This window comes from Leptonychotes weddellii, chromosome 15, assembly GCF_054177405.1.
Source record: "Leptonychotes weddellii isolate Sample4059 chromosome 15, ASM5417740v2, whole genome shotgun sequence".
In the NCBI taxonomy this organism is placed as follows: Eukaryota; Metazoa; Chordata; class Mammalia; order Carnivora; family Phocidae; genus Leptonychotes; species Leptonychotes weddellii.
The window spans coordinates 551,787-563,282 of record NC_138383.1 but is presented as its reverse complement, the minus strand read 5'-3'; the positions used below and the strand labels follow the sequence as shown (position 1 = coordinate 563,282).

Here is an 11,496-nt window from a genome sequence, read left to right as displayed (position 1 = left end):
TACAAAGTGTGTTTGAATGATGCTTCTTTTTCCATCCTTGTAACTTTGGCTTGTCTTGGTCTTTAGATTGAAAGTGTGTTTTGTAAACTCCTAAGTCAGGTGGGTTTTTTTTTTTTTTTCCTTTTTACTCAGTATCTGGCTTCTAATTGTAGTGTTCCATGCATTTACATTTAATGTAATGATTGACACAGTTGGGTTTAAAGCCACTACCTTGTTCTATATTTGTTCTATCTGTTCTTTTTGCCTTTTTTCTTGCCTGCTATTGGACTATTCATATATTTTTTAAATTCCATTTATCTCCTCTGTTGTAGTTTTTACATATAGGTTATTATATAACATTATATATAATACATACATTTATACTCACTTAGGGGCTGAGCTAGAAAGTACAGTATATGCCCTTCACTTGCCACAGTTCACTTTGAAATCATACAGCATTTGATCAACCACATAAGAACCTCGGAACAGTGAAATAACACTGTCTTGCTTCCTAAACTTTTGTTTCCTTGCGATCATATTTTTTTTATTTCTGAGGGTTGCATTGTCTCATCTGGCAGCCACCAGCCACGTGCGGCTATTTAAACATCCAGTTACATCAACTATAACCAAGTACAACTTTAAAGCTCAGCTCAGTCACCCTGGCCACACTGGCAGTGTGTGCGAGCCCCCGGGTCGTGGCTCCCGTCCTGGACACATGCTGCGTCGGGACACTCCCAGTACATGGAGTACATGGCGGGGAATGAGCACCCACAACACATGACTACATTCTGCTTTGAGCATTCATCTGATAATCTTTTAAAGAAATTATTTAAATGTCTTTTAGAGTTACCCATGCCATCACCTGTTCAGGTGTCCTTCACTTCTTGGGGCAGATCTGGGACCCCACTGGGGTCACTTTCCTCCTGCCTGAAGGAGGTCGGTATCTTTCCGAAGGCCAGCTCTTCTGGTGACGATTTTCAGCTTTTGTTTATCTGAAAATGCCTTTTATTACAGATGTTCAAAATTAATTACGACCTTAATTTTTGAGGATATTTTTGTTAGGTATTGGATACTGGTCTCAAGGACTGTTTGACCTTCAGCATTTTGCGGATGCCATCTTTTTGTTTCTGGCGCCCACTGCTCTTGATAAGTCGTTCTCAATGAAGTCTCCCTGAATGTAACATGTCTCTTAAATTTTTGTTTTTTAGGGACACCTGGGTGGCGCAGCCGGTTGAGCATCCAACTCTTGGTTTTGGCTCATGTCATCATCTGATTGTGAACTTAGGGTCATGAGATCAAGCCCCACATCAGGCTCCACACTCAGCAGGGAGTCCACTTGGGATTCTCTCTCTCCCTCTGCCCTTCTGCACCCCCCCCAACTCTCCTGCACACTCTCTCTAAAATAAACAAATATATCTTTAAAAAAATAAATTTTGTGTCCTTTTAGGACTTTTATTTTTACCTTTGGTTTTCAGAAGTCGGACTGTGATATGCCTCCAAGTGTTGTTCTTTGAATTTGTCCTCCTTGGAAACCCCAAGGGTGCTAAACTTTTTGGATCTGAGGGTCAGTGTATTCTTACCAATTTGTAAAATTCTTACACATTCTCTCTTCAAATATTTCTATTGCTCCATTTTCTTTTCCCTTCCTTCTGGACATCTAACTTTACACACACTGGACCATTTGATCTTGTCCCACAGTTCCTAATATTCCTTTCTGTTATCTTTCTTTCTCATTCTAATTTGTTCTGTTTTCAGAGGATGGAATTTTGAGTTGAAAAATCCTCTCTTTAGGTGTATCCAGTCTGGTGTTCAGAAAATTAAATGAGCTCTTCATTTCAGGTATTTTGCTTTCCCCTTTACTACTGGTGTGTGGCCCTGACTCCTAGGGTGTGGCCTTTGTGGTGTCTCAGGGCTCCCCGGGCTGCACAGAGACCCAGCACCACCCAGTCCTACAAGGCCTCCACCCTCATGTAGCACCTGCAACTAGAAGAGGTTCAAAGAACAGTGTTAGGTCGCTATAATGAAACTTCCTCTACTTCTGTTTACTTATGCGTATGCCATTTATGAAAAACAGGGATAATACTGGTTCTGCGCCCTGCCTCACTCCAGCAATTCTCATCACCGGGTATGTGAACTAGGTGTTGAGGGGAAAAAAAGCCCCAGACATATTAAGAAATAAATCTCCAGGGCGCCTGGGTGGCTCAGTCGTTAAGCGTCTGCCTTCGGCTCAGGTCATGATCCCAGGGTCCTGTGATCGAGTCCCACATCGGGCTCCCTGCTCAGCAAGAGGCCTGCTTCTCCCTCTCCCACTCCCCATACTTTTGTTCCCTCTCTCCTCGTCTCTCTCTCTCTGTCAAATAAATAAATAAAATCTTAAAAAAAAAAAAGAAATCTCCAATATACTCAACTTTTTAGTCTTTTTTTTTTTTTTAAAGATTTTATTTATTTATTTGTGTGAGAGAGAATGAGAGAGAGCACATGAGAGGGGGGAGGGTCAGAGGGAGAAGCAGACTCCCCGCCGAGCAGGGAGCCCGATGTGGGACTCGATCTAGGGACTCTGGGATCATGACCTGAGCCGAAGGCAGTTGCTTAACCAACTGAGCCACCCAGGCGCCCTCAACTTTTTAGTCTTAATCAAAACCTGCATATGTTTATATTGCTCTCATCAATTATGTTAACAAAAGTTGTAATACTAATTCAATCCAAGAGAGATGTTTTAACATGACACTTATATTTGCAGGAATTGCAAATTAATGTATGTATCTGTGTATGTGTGTGTCTCCAGGGGTAAATAATAAGCTCATGAATAAATACTCAAGCATAAACACTTATGGTATTTAGGATAAAATTTGTGGGGGAATTTGAATGGAAATGAGTTTGGGAGTAAAGGATTTTTTAAAAAGATTTTTTTATTTATTTGAGAGAGTGAGAGAGCAAGGGGGGGGGCGGGGAAGAACAGAGGGAGAGGGACAAGCAGACTCCACACTAAAGCACAGAGCCCGACACAGGGCTGACACAGGGCTGGATCTCATGACCCTGGGACCATGACCTGAGCTGAAACCAAGAGTCAGGTGCTTAACCTATTGAGCCACCCAGGCGCCCCAGGAGTAAAGGATTTAATAAAACTGGTTAACTAAGAGACGGTTTATATGTTTATAAAATATAGGCTAGTGGGTTTCAAATCACAATGGCATTCAGGATCCATTTCATACATCTAAGGAATGATGCCATAATTTATTTAAAAAGTCAATATAAGATTTGAGAAATTACATCCACCGCAATTATTTAAACATGGAAAATTTTGCTATTATCTTGAATGTGGGGGCTTACAAGATTTCACAAAATTAGTTTATTGGATACTATGCAAAAAGCTTTGAGGACCATGGGTCCAGCAATTTCTTTCTATAGTCTGAATCATTACAAGAGACACAGATGGGTCTCCCTGTTTTCAATTTTGTCACATGTGGCAAGAAGGTTGACATTTTTTTTTTTTAAGATTTTATTTATTTATTTGACACAGAGAGAGAGAGAGACAGCTAGAGAGGGAACACAAGCAGAGGGAGTGGGAGAGGGAGAAGCAGGCTCCTGGCCGAGCAGGGAGCCCGACGCGGGGCTCGATCCCAGGACCTCATGACCTGAGCCGAAGGCAGATGCTTAACGACTTGAGCCACCCAGGTGCCCTGAAGGTTGACATTTTTAACAATTAAACTGCTTGAACAGTTTACTTCTTGCTTGAACTGCCCCTGGTTTCCCACTTCTCTAAATGAGAAGCTCTGAAGTGTCTTCTGAAATGCTCTGTGTTTCTCCTCCCATCATTCATGGGCCTTCGGCCTGGGACACACCAGCCTATTCCCTCCTCAGAGCAGTTGCCCTTCCTCTTTGCCCGGAGGTTCCTGAGGTCTCTGGTGCACATCCTTCAGGTGTCAGGTCAGATGTCTCCTCCTCTCCTCGTCTCTTGGCCCCAGCATGCTGCGTTTCAGCACACACTCTTTGGCTGTCCCGTGTACTTATTCACATGTGTACCGCGGATCCTCTGTAAGCATCTGCTCTCTTCTTCCACCTGTGTCTGGCATAAACTAGATGCTCAGGACACATCTGAAAGAACAAATCTTTGTAAAGAGTCTGCGTGTGTGTCTTCCACATCTCTGCCTTCAGTTTTTTGACACGGAGAGCAGCAGGTTGCCTACCTGTGAGCGTCTTCTGGTGCTGCTTGCCCCCTCCATCACACGGGGTCTGAAGGCTGGCTTCCTTTTGGTCCTCTTACTTTCACACACCCTGATGGGACACGGCTGCCTGGTTGCTCACTGCTCTCTGCGCCTGGAGTACAGTGGAGGCCTATCAAGCATTTGGAAGGGGTGGAAGGCCCGACTCTGATTTGGAGCCCTTCCTCGCTGTCTCAGCACTTGGTGAGTCTTCTCCTCAGAGCTGTGTGGTCTTTACCATTTCTACTTGCTTAGGGCTTGGCATCACCTAGCTTTTACCCAGGTGCCTCGTGTCCACACTACAGGGATGTAGCTGAAGCACGTCAGTGCAATGTCACAAGCTCACCCTGTGTGTCTGCCAATCTGGGCTTCCTGCACGACGGCCGGCCGGTGCTGGCCAAGGCTTGTGAGGATTTCGAGGAAGCTTGCGGAAGTCTGCTAACAGCATACAGCACACACTCCAAACACCACCAGTACCTTTCCCCCGGCGAAACTTCTGGAAGCCAGCCGAGGGGTGACGTCCCGAATGAGTGCACTAAAGCACAAGGCAACAGCACGCTCCACGGTCGCTCATCAGCGATCTGGAAACACTCGTTATACTGCTCATATGCTCGTTCTTTCATTCGACTGTATTTTGTTAGTTATTTTTACAAGACTTTAAGTCATCTACACCGACTGTGGGGCTCGAACTCAAACCGGGAGGTCAGGAGTCGCGTGCTCCACCAGCCAGCCAGCCCGGCACCTTTGTATTTTGTTTTTAAATGACAGGCTCTCCCACTTAACATTCCCATACTTGTCCCAAGACCACCAATACATACATACTTGATGAAACTTGTTTCTCTGTCTAGGACATTCTGCCACAGTCATGGCTCAGAAATTCTGGACTAAACTGCGAGCACAGATCGTAAATAAAGCAAGTCAGAGTTCCGTCGGGGTGGCGTGGGGTGGGGTGCCCCAATGCCTCCCGTGGGCGCTCTGAGCACCTTCTTGGGCCCAGGTGAGATACGTCCCGCAGCTCCCCGCCGCGGCCTCCCGCGCCCCTGCATCCCCGGCCCTCATGCCCCCGGGACCCCTGGCCTCCCGCAATCCCGGCCTCCGCGCCCCCGACCCCCACGTCCCCAGCCTCCTGCGCCCAGCCCCCGCGTCCCAGCACCGCGGAGCTGACTTGGCCGTCGACGGTCTCCCGCGGACCTCCCGCAGTGGCAGCAGTTTCCTGCTCTGCCCAAGGCCGTGCGGATGCCCGCGCAGGCCACGAGCGCTCCCCCCACCCCGTGGCCCGAGCCGCGGCTCCTCGGGGCAGACGTCACGCGCCCCCCGCCCAGCCCGCGACGACCTCGACCCGCCGCCTGTCGCCCCGAAGCTCCGCGCCAGCCACGCTCTACCCCGGGTTTTCCAGGCCGCTGGAAGCCGCGCCTGCGCCGGGCGCCGCGGCCGGACGTGCGGGCGCTCGGCCGGCGTGCCTCGCCATTGGCCGGCCGCCGGTAGCCCCACTGCTGTGCGCCGCCCCCATTGGCCAGCACGGCCGTCAGTCAGCGGCGCCCGCCGGCTCGCAGCGCGCCGCGCGTGTCCCGCCCCTCGCCGCCGCTCGTCGCTCGCCGGCCGGCGGCCTCGCGCGGCCCTCAGCTCCGTGGCGGCGGCGGCGGCGGCGGCGGAAGGCGGCCCGGGCCCTCGCAGGCCCATGGCGGCGGCCGCGGCGCTCCCGGGCGCGGGCGGGCCTCCCGCGGGCGGCGGGGCCGGGGGCGGCGGGGGCGCGGGCGGCGGGTCCCCGCCGGGCGGCTGGGCCGTGGCGCGCCTCGAGGGCCGCGAGTTCGAGTACCTGATGAAGAAGCGCTCGGTGACGATCGGGCGCAACTCGTCGCAGGGCTCGGTGGACGTGAGCATGGGCCACTCGAGCTTCATCTCGCGGCGCCACCTCGAGATCTTCACGCCCCCGGGCGGCGGCGGCCATGGCGGGGCGGCCCCGGAGCCGTCCGCGCAGCCCGGGCCCGACGCCGGCGGCGACTTCTACCTGCGCTGCCTTGGCAAGAACGGCGTGTTCGTGGACGGCGTGTTCCAGAGGCGCGGGGCGCCGCCGCTGCAGCTGCCGCGCGTGTGAGTGGGGCCGGGGGCCCGCGGGCGGGGGGCCGGGGGCGGGGGCCGGGGCCGGGGGCGGCGGCCTGGCCGGCGGGGCCGCCGACCCGCGCGAGCCGTGCGGCCCGGCCCTGCCCGCGGGGAGGACACGCGTCCGGACCCAGGCCCGCAGCGCTGCCCGTGCCCGCCCTGTCCGCGGCCAGAACCTCGACCTGGACCCCGCAGCCGGGCCGGAGCCCGATCCACGGCGCGGGCGCTCCGGCCTCTCGTTGGCGTAGCCGGAGGCCCGGCAGCCGGGCACGTGGGCGACGCACCCTCTGGGACCTCGCCTGTGTTGTTCGCGAGGGCGTGTAGGTAGTGCTGGGGACGCACGGCGCGGTCTCGGGGGTGCCGCGGCCCCACGCTGAAACCCGAGCCTTACAGTGCGGGGCTGCTTGAGACTTCTTTTTTGTGCTTCGGGTTTTCAGCAGTGAAATACCCCGAGCGCATGTGGTGAGCTGTAAGGGCTCCTTTTTCCCCGTCGTGTTTTTAGTAACCCTGAGAATTGCAGACTCTGCACCTTAAAATTGGGGGGAAACTGGACACTCCTAACAGGACTTCGCTCTTCAGTCCGTCGGTTATTTAGAAGCTATTATGAGGTCACGTAGGCTGTTAGGTGAGCTTCACGGGGAGTTGTCAGCCTCCCTACAAAACGGTTTACTTGGTTCTCTGGTTTTACGAAGTTGCCGTTTACTTCGAAAGACAAACTTGCTGCCTGGGAAATAGTAATTATTCCTCAGGGGCTCCTTTCTGGATCATTGCAAAGAAAGCCTTTGTCCACAAACTGAAAATTTTTAACTGCTTTTAGTTGCGGGAAATGCTGATAAGAGCTGTTACTTTTCTTGATTCCTTGATTTTTGTGCGTGTGTGCTGTCTCGTTGCTTCCATGGTCTGGGAGGTTGCACCAGCCGTTTCTGAGTCTTTGATGGGCGTGTTTCGGAGAAGGCTGTTCGTGTGTGTGTACCGCAGACTGGGTGAACTCAGTGGTAGGGGCCTGTTCAGTCAAACAGTCCGTTGTTTACAAACAACTTGAGGTCACCACAAAGGATTTTGTATCTTTATTCTGAGGGTTTTGAGGTTTTTAAGGAAAATTCTCTTATTGTCATCAGCCAGAACTGTTTATGTTGACATGCTAAACAGGGTAAGTTGACCTTTTGGTGAGGGAGCAGAAATCAGACTTTTTGAGGGGTACAGTGCCACCCAGAGAAGGGCTGAGTAGGAGGGGCGGTGCGGTGGAGGCAGAGCCTCTGACCTTCACCTCCAGCTTGTGCAGGGGCAAGAGTCTCTGGGGCCGCCAAGGCTTCCATGAGCCCTGCACTTCTTATGGGCCCCGGGATTTTTTTTTACAGAAGGGTTTTGACATTTTTACAGCGTGAAATAATTAGGTAACTGGTAGGACTTTGTAGTGCGTCTCTTTTTGTAAGGCATCATTCCTACATGTTTGGTGCAGAGTGGTAACGTTATTGATGAAATAAACGGTGTAAAGACAGTTGGTACTAGCTCAGTGTAGATAAATTGTTTTAAAAAATCTTTTTCTTGAAATTAAACGTTTTACAAGTTCTTTTTAAGTCAGAAAGTCAAGTTGTGTAAGTTTAGTATGTGTGCTGCCGAAGCGAGCACTCAAGTTTAAAAGCATGTGAATTGAGAGCAGTTATGCAGATTTGTCCACTGAATTGAAAATCACTGTACAAGTTAAAAAAACACGACAATCCATGGTTGGTCTCTTATTTGAACGACAGTGATTTTAGTCCAATACCAATTTTTGAGTGAATTTGTATTTTGTAGTTAGTGTTAAAATTTTACATACAGAGAACTTGGGAGAGTACATAAGTAATTTAGGCTGAAAGTATGATTTGTCATTTTATTAAAATAGCAAATAATGTATTAATTTAGGGGGAATAGAGGAAGATGAGGTCCATGATCCTGTGTGTTGGCTGTTGTATTTTAAACAGTATGGGTAGGATCTGTTACAAATGGTTTTTCCATGATGGTTGGTGAGCAAAACCGGGATCCTCAAGTGTGTGTGTGTGGGGGGGGGGTTGCTGAACATGCCCATGAGTGCCAGGGCATGTGGTTTTCCAGAAAACAGGTGATTTCCACAAATCCTTGATTTTCAGCCAAGTATGTGACACTGTGTGTACAGATGCATAAACTTTTTCCTCTCCAGGAGCATCTAACTCACTGGAGGTGCAGGTGTTATTGGTCCTGGGGAGTTCTCTGGGGTGGGCTCAGTGGAAGAACCCTGGGCCACCCGTGTGTGTGTGTGGGGGGGTGCTCCTGGAAGTGAGCTGGTGGAGGTGGCTTTATCGGTGTCCCTGGGCCAGTAGCCTGGTGCTGAAGAACTTAGAATTTAGGCTGGAAGGGACCTTGGGCCTGGTTGTGGAGTGTGAGGTTTGCCTGGGCCTGTTGGAAGCATTTTCAATATGGTCAGTGACAGAATGAAGAATGTCCTCTTTGAGGACAGGGTTCTTACTTGTCTAGGGACCTAGTCTGGTGCCTGAGTGGGCAATAAAGTGTTTTAGGAAGATCTGCTAGGCAGGAATGTCTGGGTGTGTTGTTGCTCTTGCTGTTGCCATGGTAGCAAACTAAGTATAATTTATAAATAAAAATAAGCAACTCTTTAACAGTTGTTCAAGTACTTTGAAATGTCAAGTGAATTTGATATATTTTTGATCAGAAAGGTCCTAGAATATGTAATAGCCAAACATAAATAGAATAGGTTGAATTTGTTATTGCCCCAAACTGTTTAACATGTGAAACTACAATTGTGTTTATTTGGAAAAGTGACCCTGTTCCTATGCTAAATGAACTGCCAATCAGTTCGTGATACAGCGCTACTTTCTTGTATGGCATGTTTTAACTTGCAGATTAAGTTTGGTAATGTCACATTTGAAGACTTTCTCATTAAATCAGGGATAGCATCCTCGAAGGTTGGGACTGGAGAGAGGTGAGCAGAGAGTGGCTTCTGGAGCTTTCCAGGCAAAGATTCCAAGAAAAGAACTGAAGGAACTCACAATGACGTGGTCGTGCTTAGAAGTGGGGATGGGGCAGAACCGGGGTTCCCAGAGAATACCAGTAACAGAAAGAGGAGAATAAGCAGAGTGCCAGGTGAGGAGATGGCCTCAAGAAGTGACTCAGATGTCACCAATGTCATGTTCCACGGAGATCCATGGGCTTGGTGGTCAGGACCTCTTGGAGGATGAGGAAGGAGGCTGGGTGTGGGGCTCAAGAGTGAGGGGAAGTGAGGGTGTAAGAAGTTTGTGGGGCAGGGGGCTATTGTAAGGAGGGTGGAGGTAAGAGTAGGCTTAGGAGGAGTGGAGACCCTGTGGGTCACCAGGGCTAAGTGGGTGAAGGAAACCCCGAGAGATGCAGCTGAGGCCTGGTTGGCCCACAGAGGAGACACAGGCGAGGTGTGAAGAACAGGGTTCCTGGTAGGAGAAGATCCAGTGGGGCTGTCTTTGAAGACTAGAGCAGACCCACTAGTGTGGTCTGTTGTGTTTTCTTGTTCCAGGGCTGCGGGGTTGGCTGAGATGCCTTCATTTTATGACCTAAGACTGACCAACTTGTATACAAAGCTGAGAGCAGGGAACCAAGATGGCTGGACCCCGGGACCCAGGAGTGGGTGATGCGTAGTGGCATATGCACAGCAGAGGGGCAGAGGTGCTTTGCACTTTCAGTGCTCAGCGTACAAATTAATTGCTCTTTAATGACCACTGTGTGCTTTTCTTTAAAAGCTATAATATGCTTTCATTATATTTTATCACTGATATTGGGAACATAGGGCAGCTATTTTTATGTAATTGTTAATTTACTAAGTTAAAAATAACCCAACAAACTGGGTTAATTTCTACTTCACCTAGTATGTAGTAATTCTTCCAGTGGTAAAACTCAGCGTATTTTATTTTATTTTTATTTATTTTTTTAAAACTTAGTTTATTTTAATGTTTAATGAGTGGTTTGACACAGTTTAGATTTAAAATAACTTGAATTTATAACACATTTTGAGAAACAAGCCTATATGACAGGACCTGTAACCTGCAGTGGTCATATGTGTCTGACTGCATCAGGAGATGGTGAGGATGGGCTCTGGAGCTGGACACTCTGGGGCTAGATTCCACCCCTGCCACTTAACCTGTCTGAATTTTCATTGTCTCTTGTGTAACATGGGATAACTGTCTGACGTTGCATGACACAGTTAGCTCTATGTCTGTGTCCCTCCTCCATCAGGGGCTGCGTGTGTTTTGTCCATCACAGTGTCCTGGTGTGAAGGAGCCCGTGAGGACTTAATGTGCCAGAAATGTGACACGAGGGCAGCAATGTTCCTGAGGGCCAGCATTCTTCATCTTGCTCATAGCTCTATACACATGCACACATGCCTGCAGTAAATTGATCTAGGGCCTCTTGGAGTAGTGAGTGAAGTTTGAAGTTCCTTCAGCTGGGAGAGGTTGCCCCCTCCTTCCTAGCACCGAAGCATAAGAGCAGGCGGTGGGATGTGGTTGGTGTTATCCAGCAGGCTGGGGCAGGAGAGGTCCATTGGGGGTACCCTTCCTCTGGAAACTTCTGTTCTGGTTCTGTTCTGAACCAAACTGTAAGCATCACCATAAAACTTTCCTGATTCAGGAGAAAAGGAAAAGTGCCTTTGCCTTGGGTACAAAGTCAGGGAAGGGAACTGATTAAAAGTTGTGTCCTGTTTGTGGTCTGATTTGAAGGATACTTGTTCATTAATGCCATTGGCTGAACTGTTATTTTGGAAATTAAGGATGGCTTCTCTCCTCAATTGAAGAACTTTGTAGTTTACAATGTACTGTTTTTCTTTTTCTTTTTTTAAAGATTTTATTTATTTATTTGACAGAGACACAGCGAGAGAGGGAACACAAGCAGGGCAAATGGGTGAGGGAGAAGCAGGCTTCCCGCGGAGCAGGGAGCCCAATGCGGGGCTCGATCCTAGGACCCTGGGATCATGACCTGAGCCGAAGGCAGACGCTTAATGACTGAGCCACCCAGGCGCCCCTGTTTTTCTTTTTAAAACTGCTTTTTTATTGAAGTGTAAGGAACCATATATACTTTTGAAACTTGGGCTATGGTTTCTTCCTGGGAGTCAGTACAGACCTGAAGCTGGGCTCCTCTGCTGGCCTGTCATGTCACCTGAGTGCTTTCCAGGCTGATAGTGGTGCTCAGGACCCTTAGTAGTAGGTCATGGAGCCTG

The 11,496-nt window shown here is 49.4% G+C and overlaps 1 protein-coding gene across 2 annotated transcripts in view; it reads left to right on the top strand.

Annotated features, from left to right (window-relative positions):
* The first annotated feature begins 5,844 nt into the window (after nucleotides 1-5,844).
* FOXK2 (forkhead box K2) overlaps nucleotides 5,845-11,496 on the top strand; it is a 65,859-nt gene continuing 60,207 nt past the window's right edge. For both annotated transcript variants that reach the window (XR_014140318.1, XM_081804178.1), the window contains exon 1: nucleotides 5,845-6,272. Coding sequence is in view for 1 of the 2 variants with exons in the window: in XM_081804178.1 (XP_081660304.1) it covers nucleotides 5,860-6,272 (413 nt within the window). In the remaining variant the exon portion in view is untranslated. The remainder of the gene's footprint in view (nucleotides 6,273-11,496) is intronic.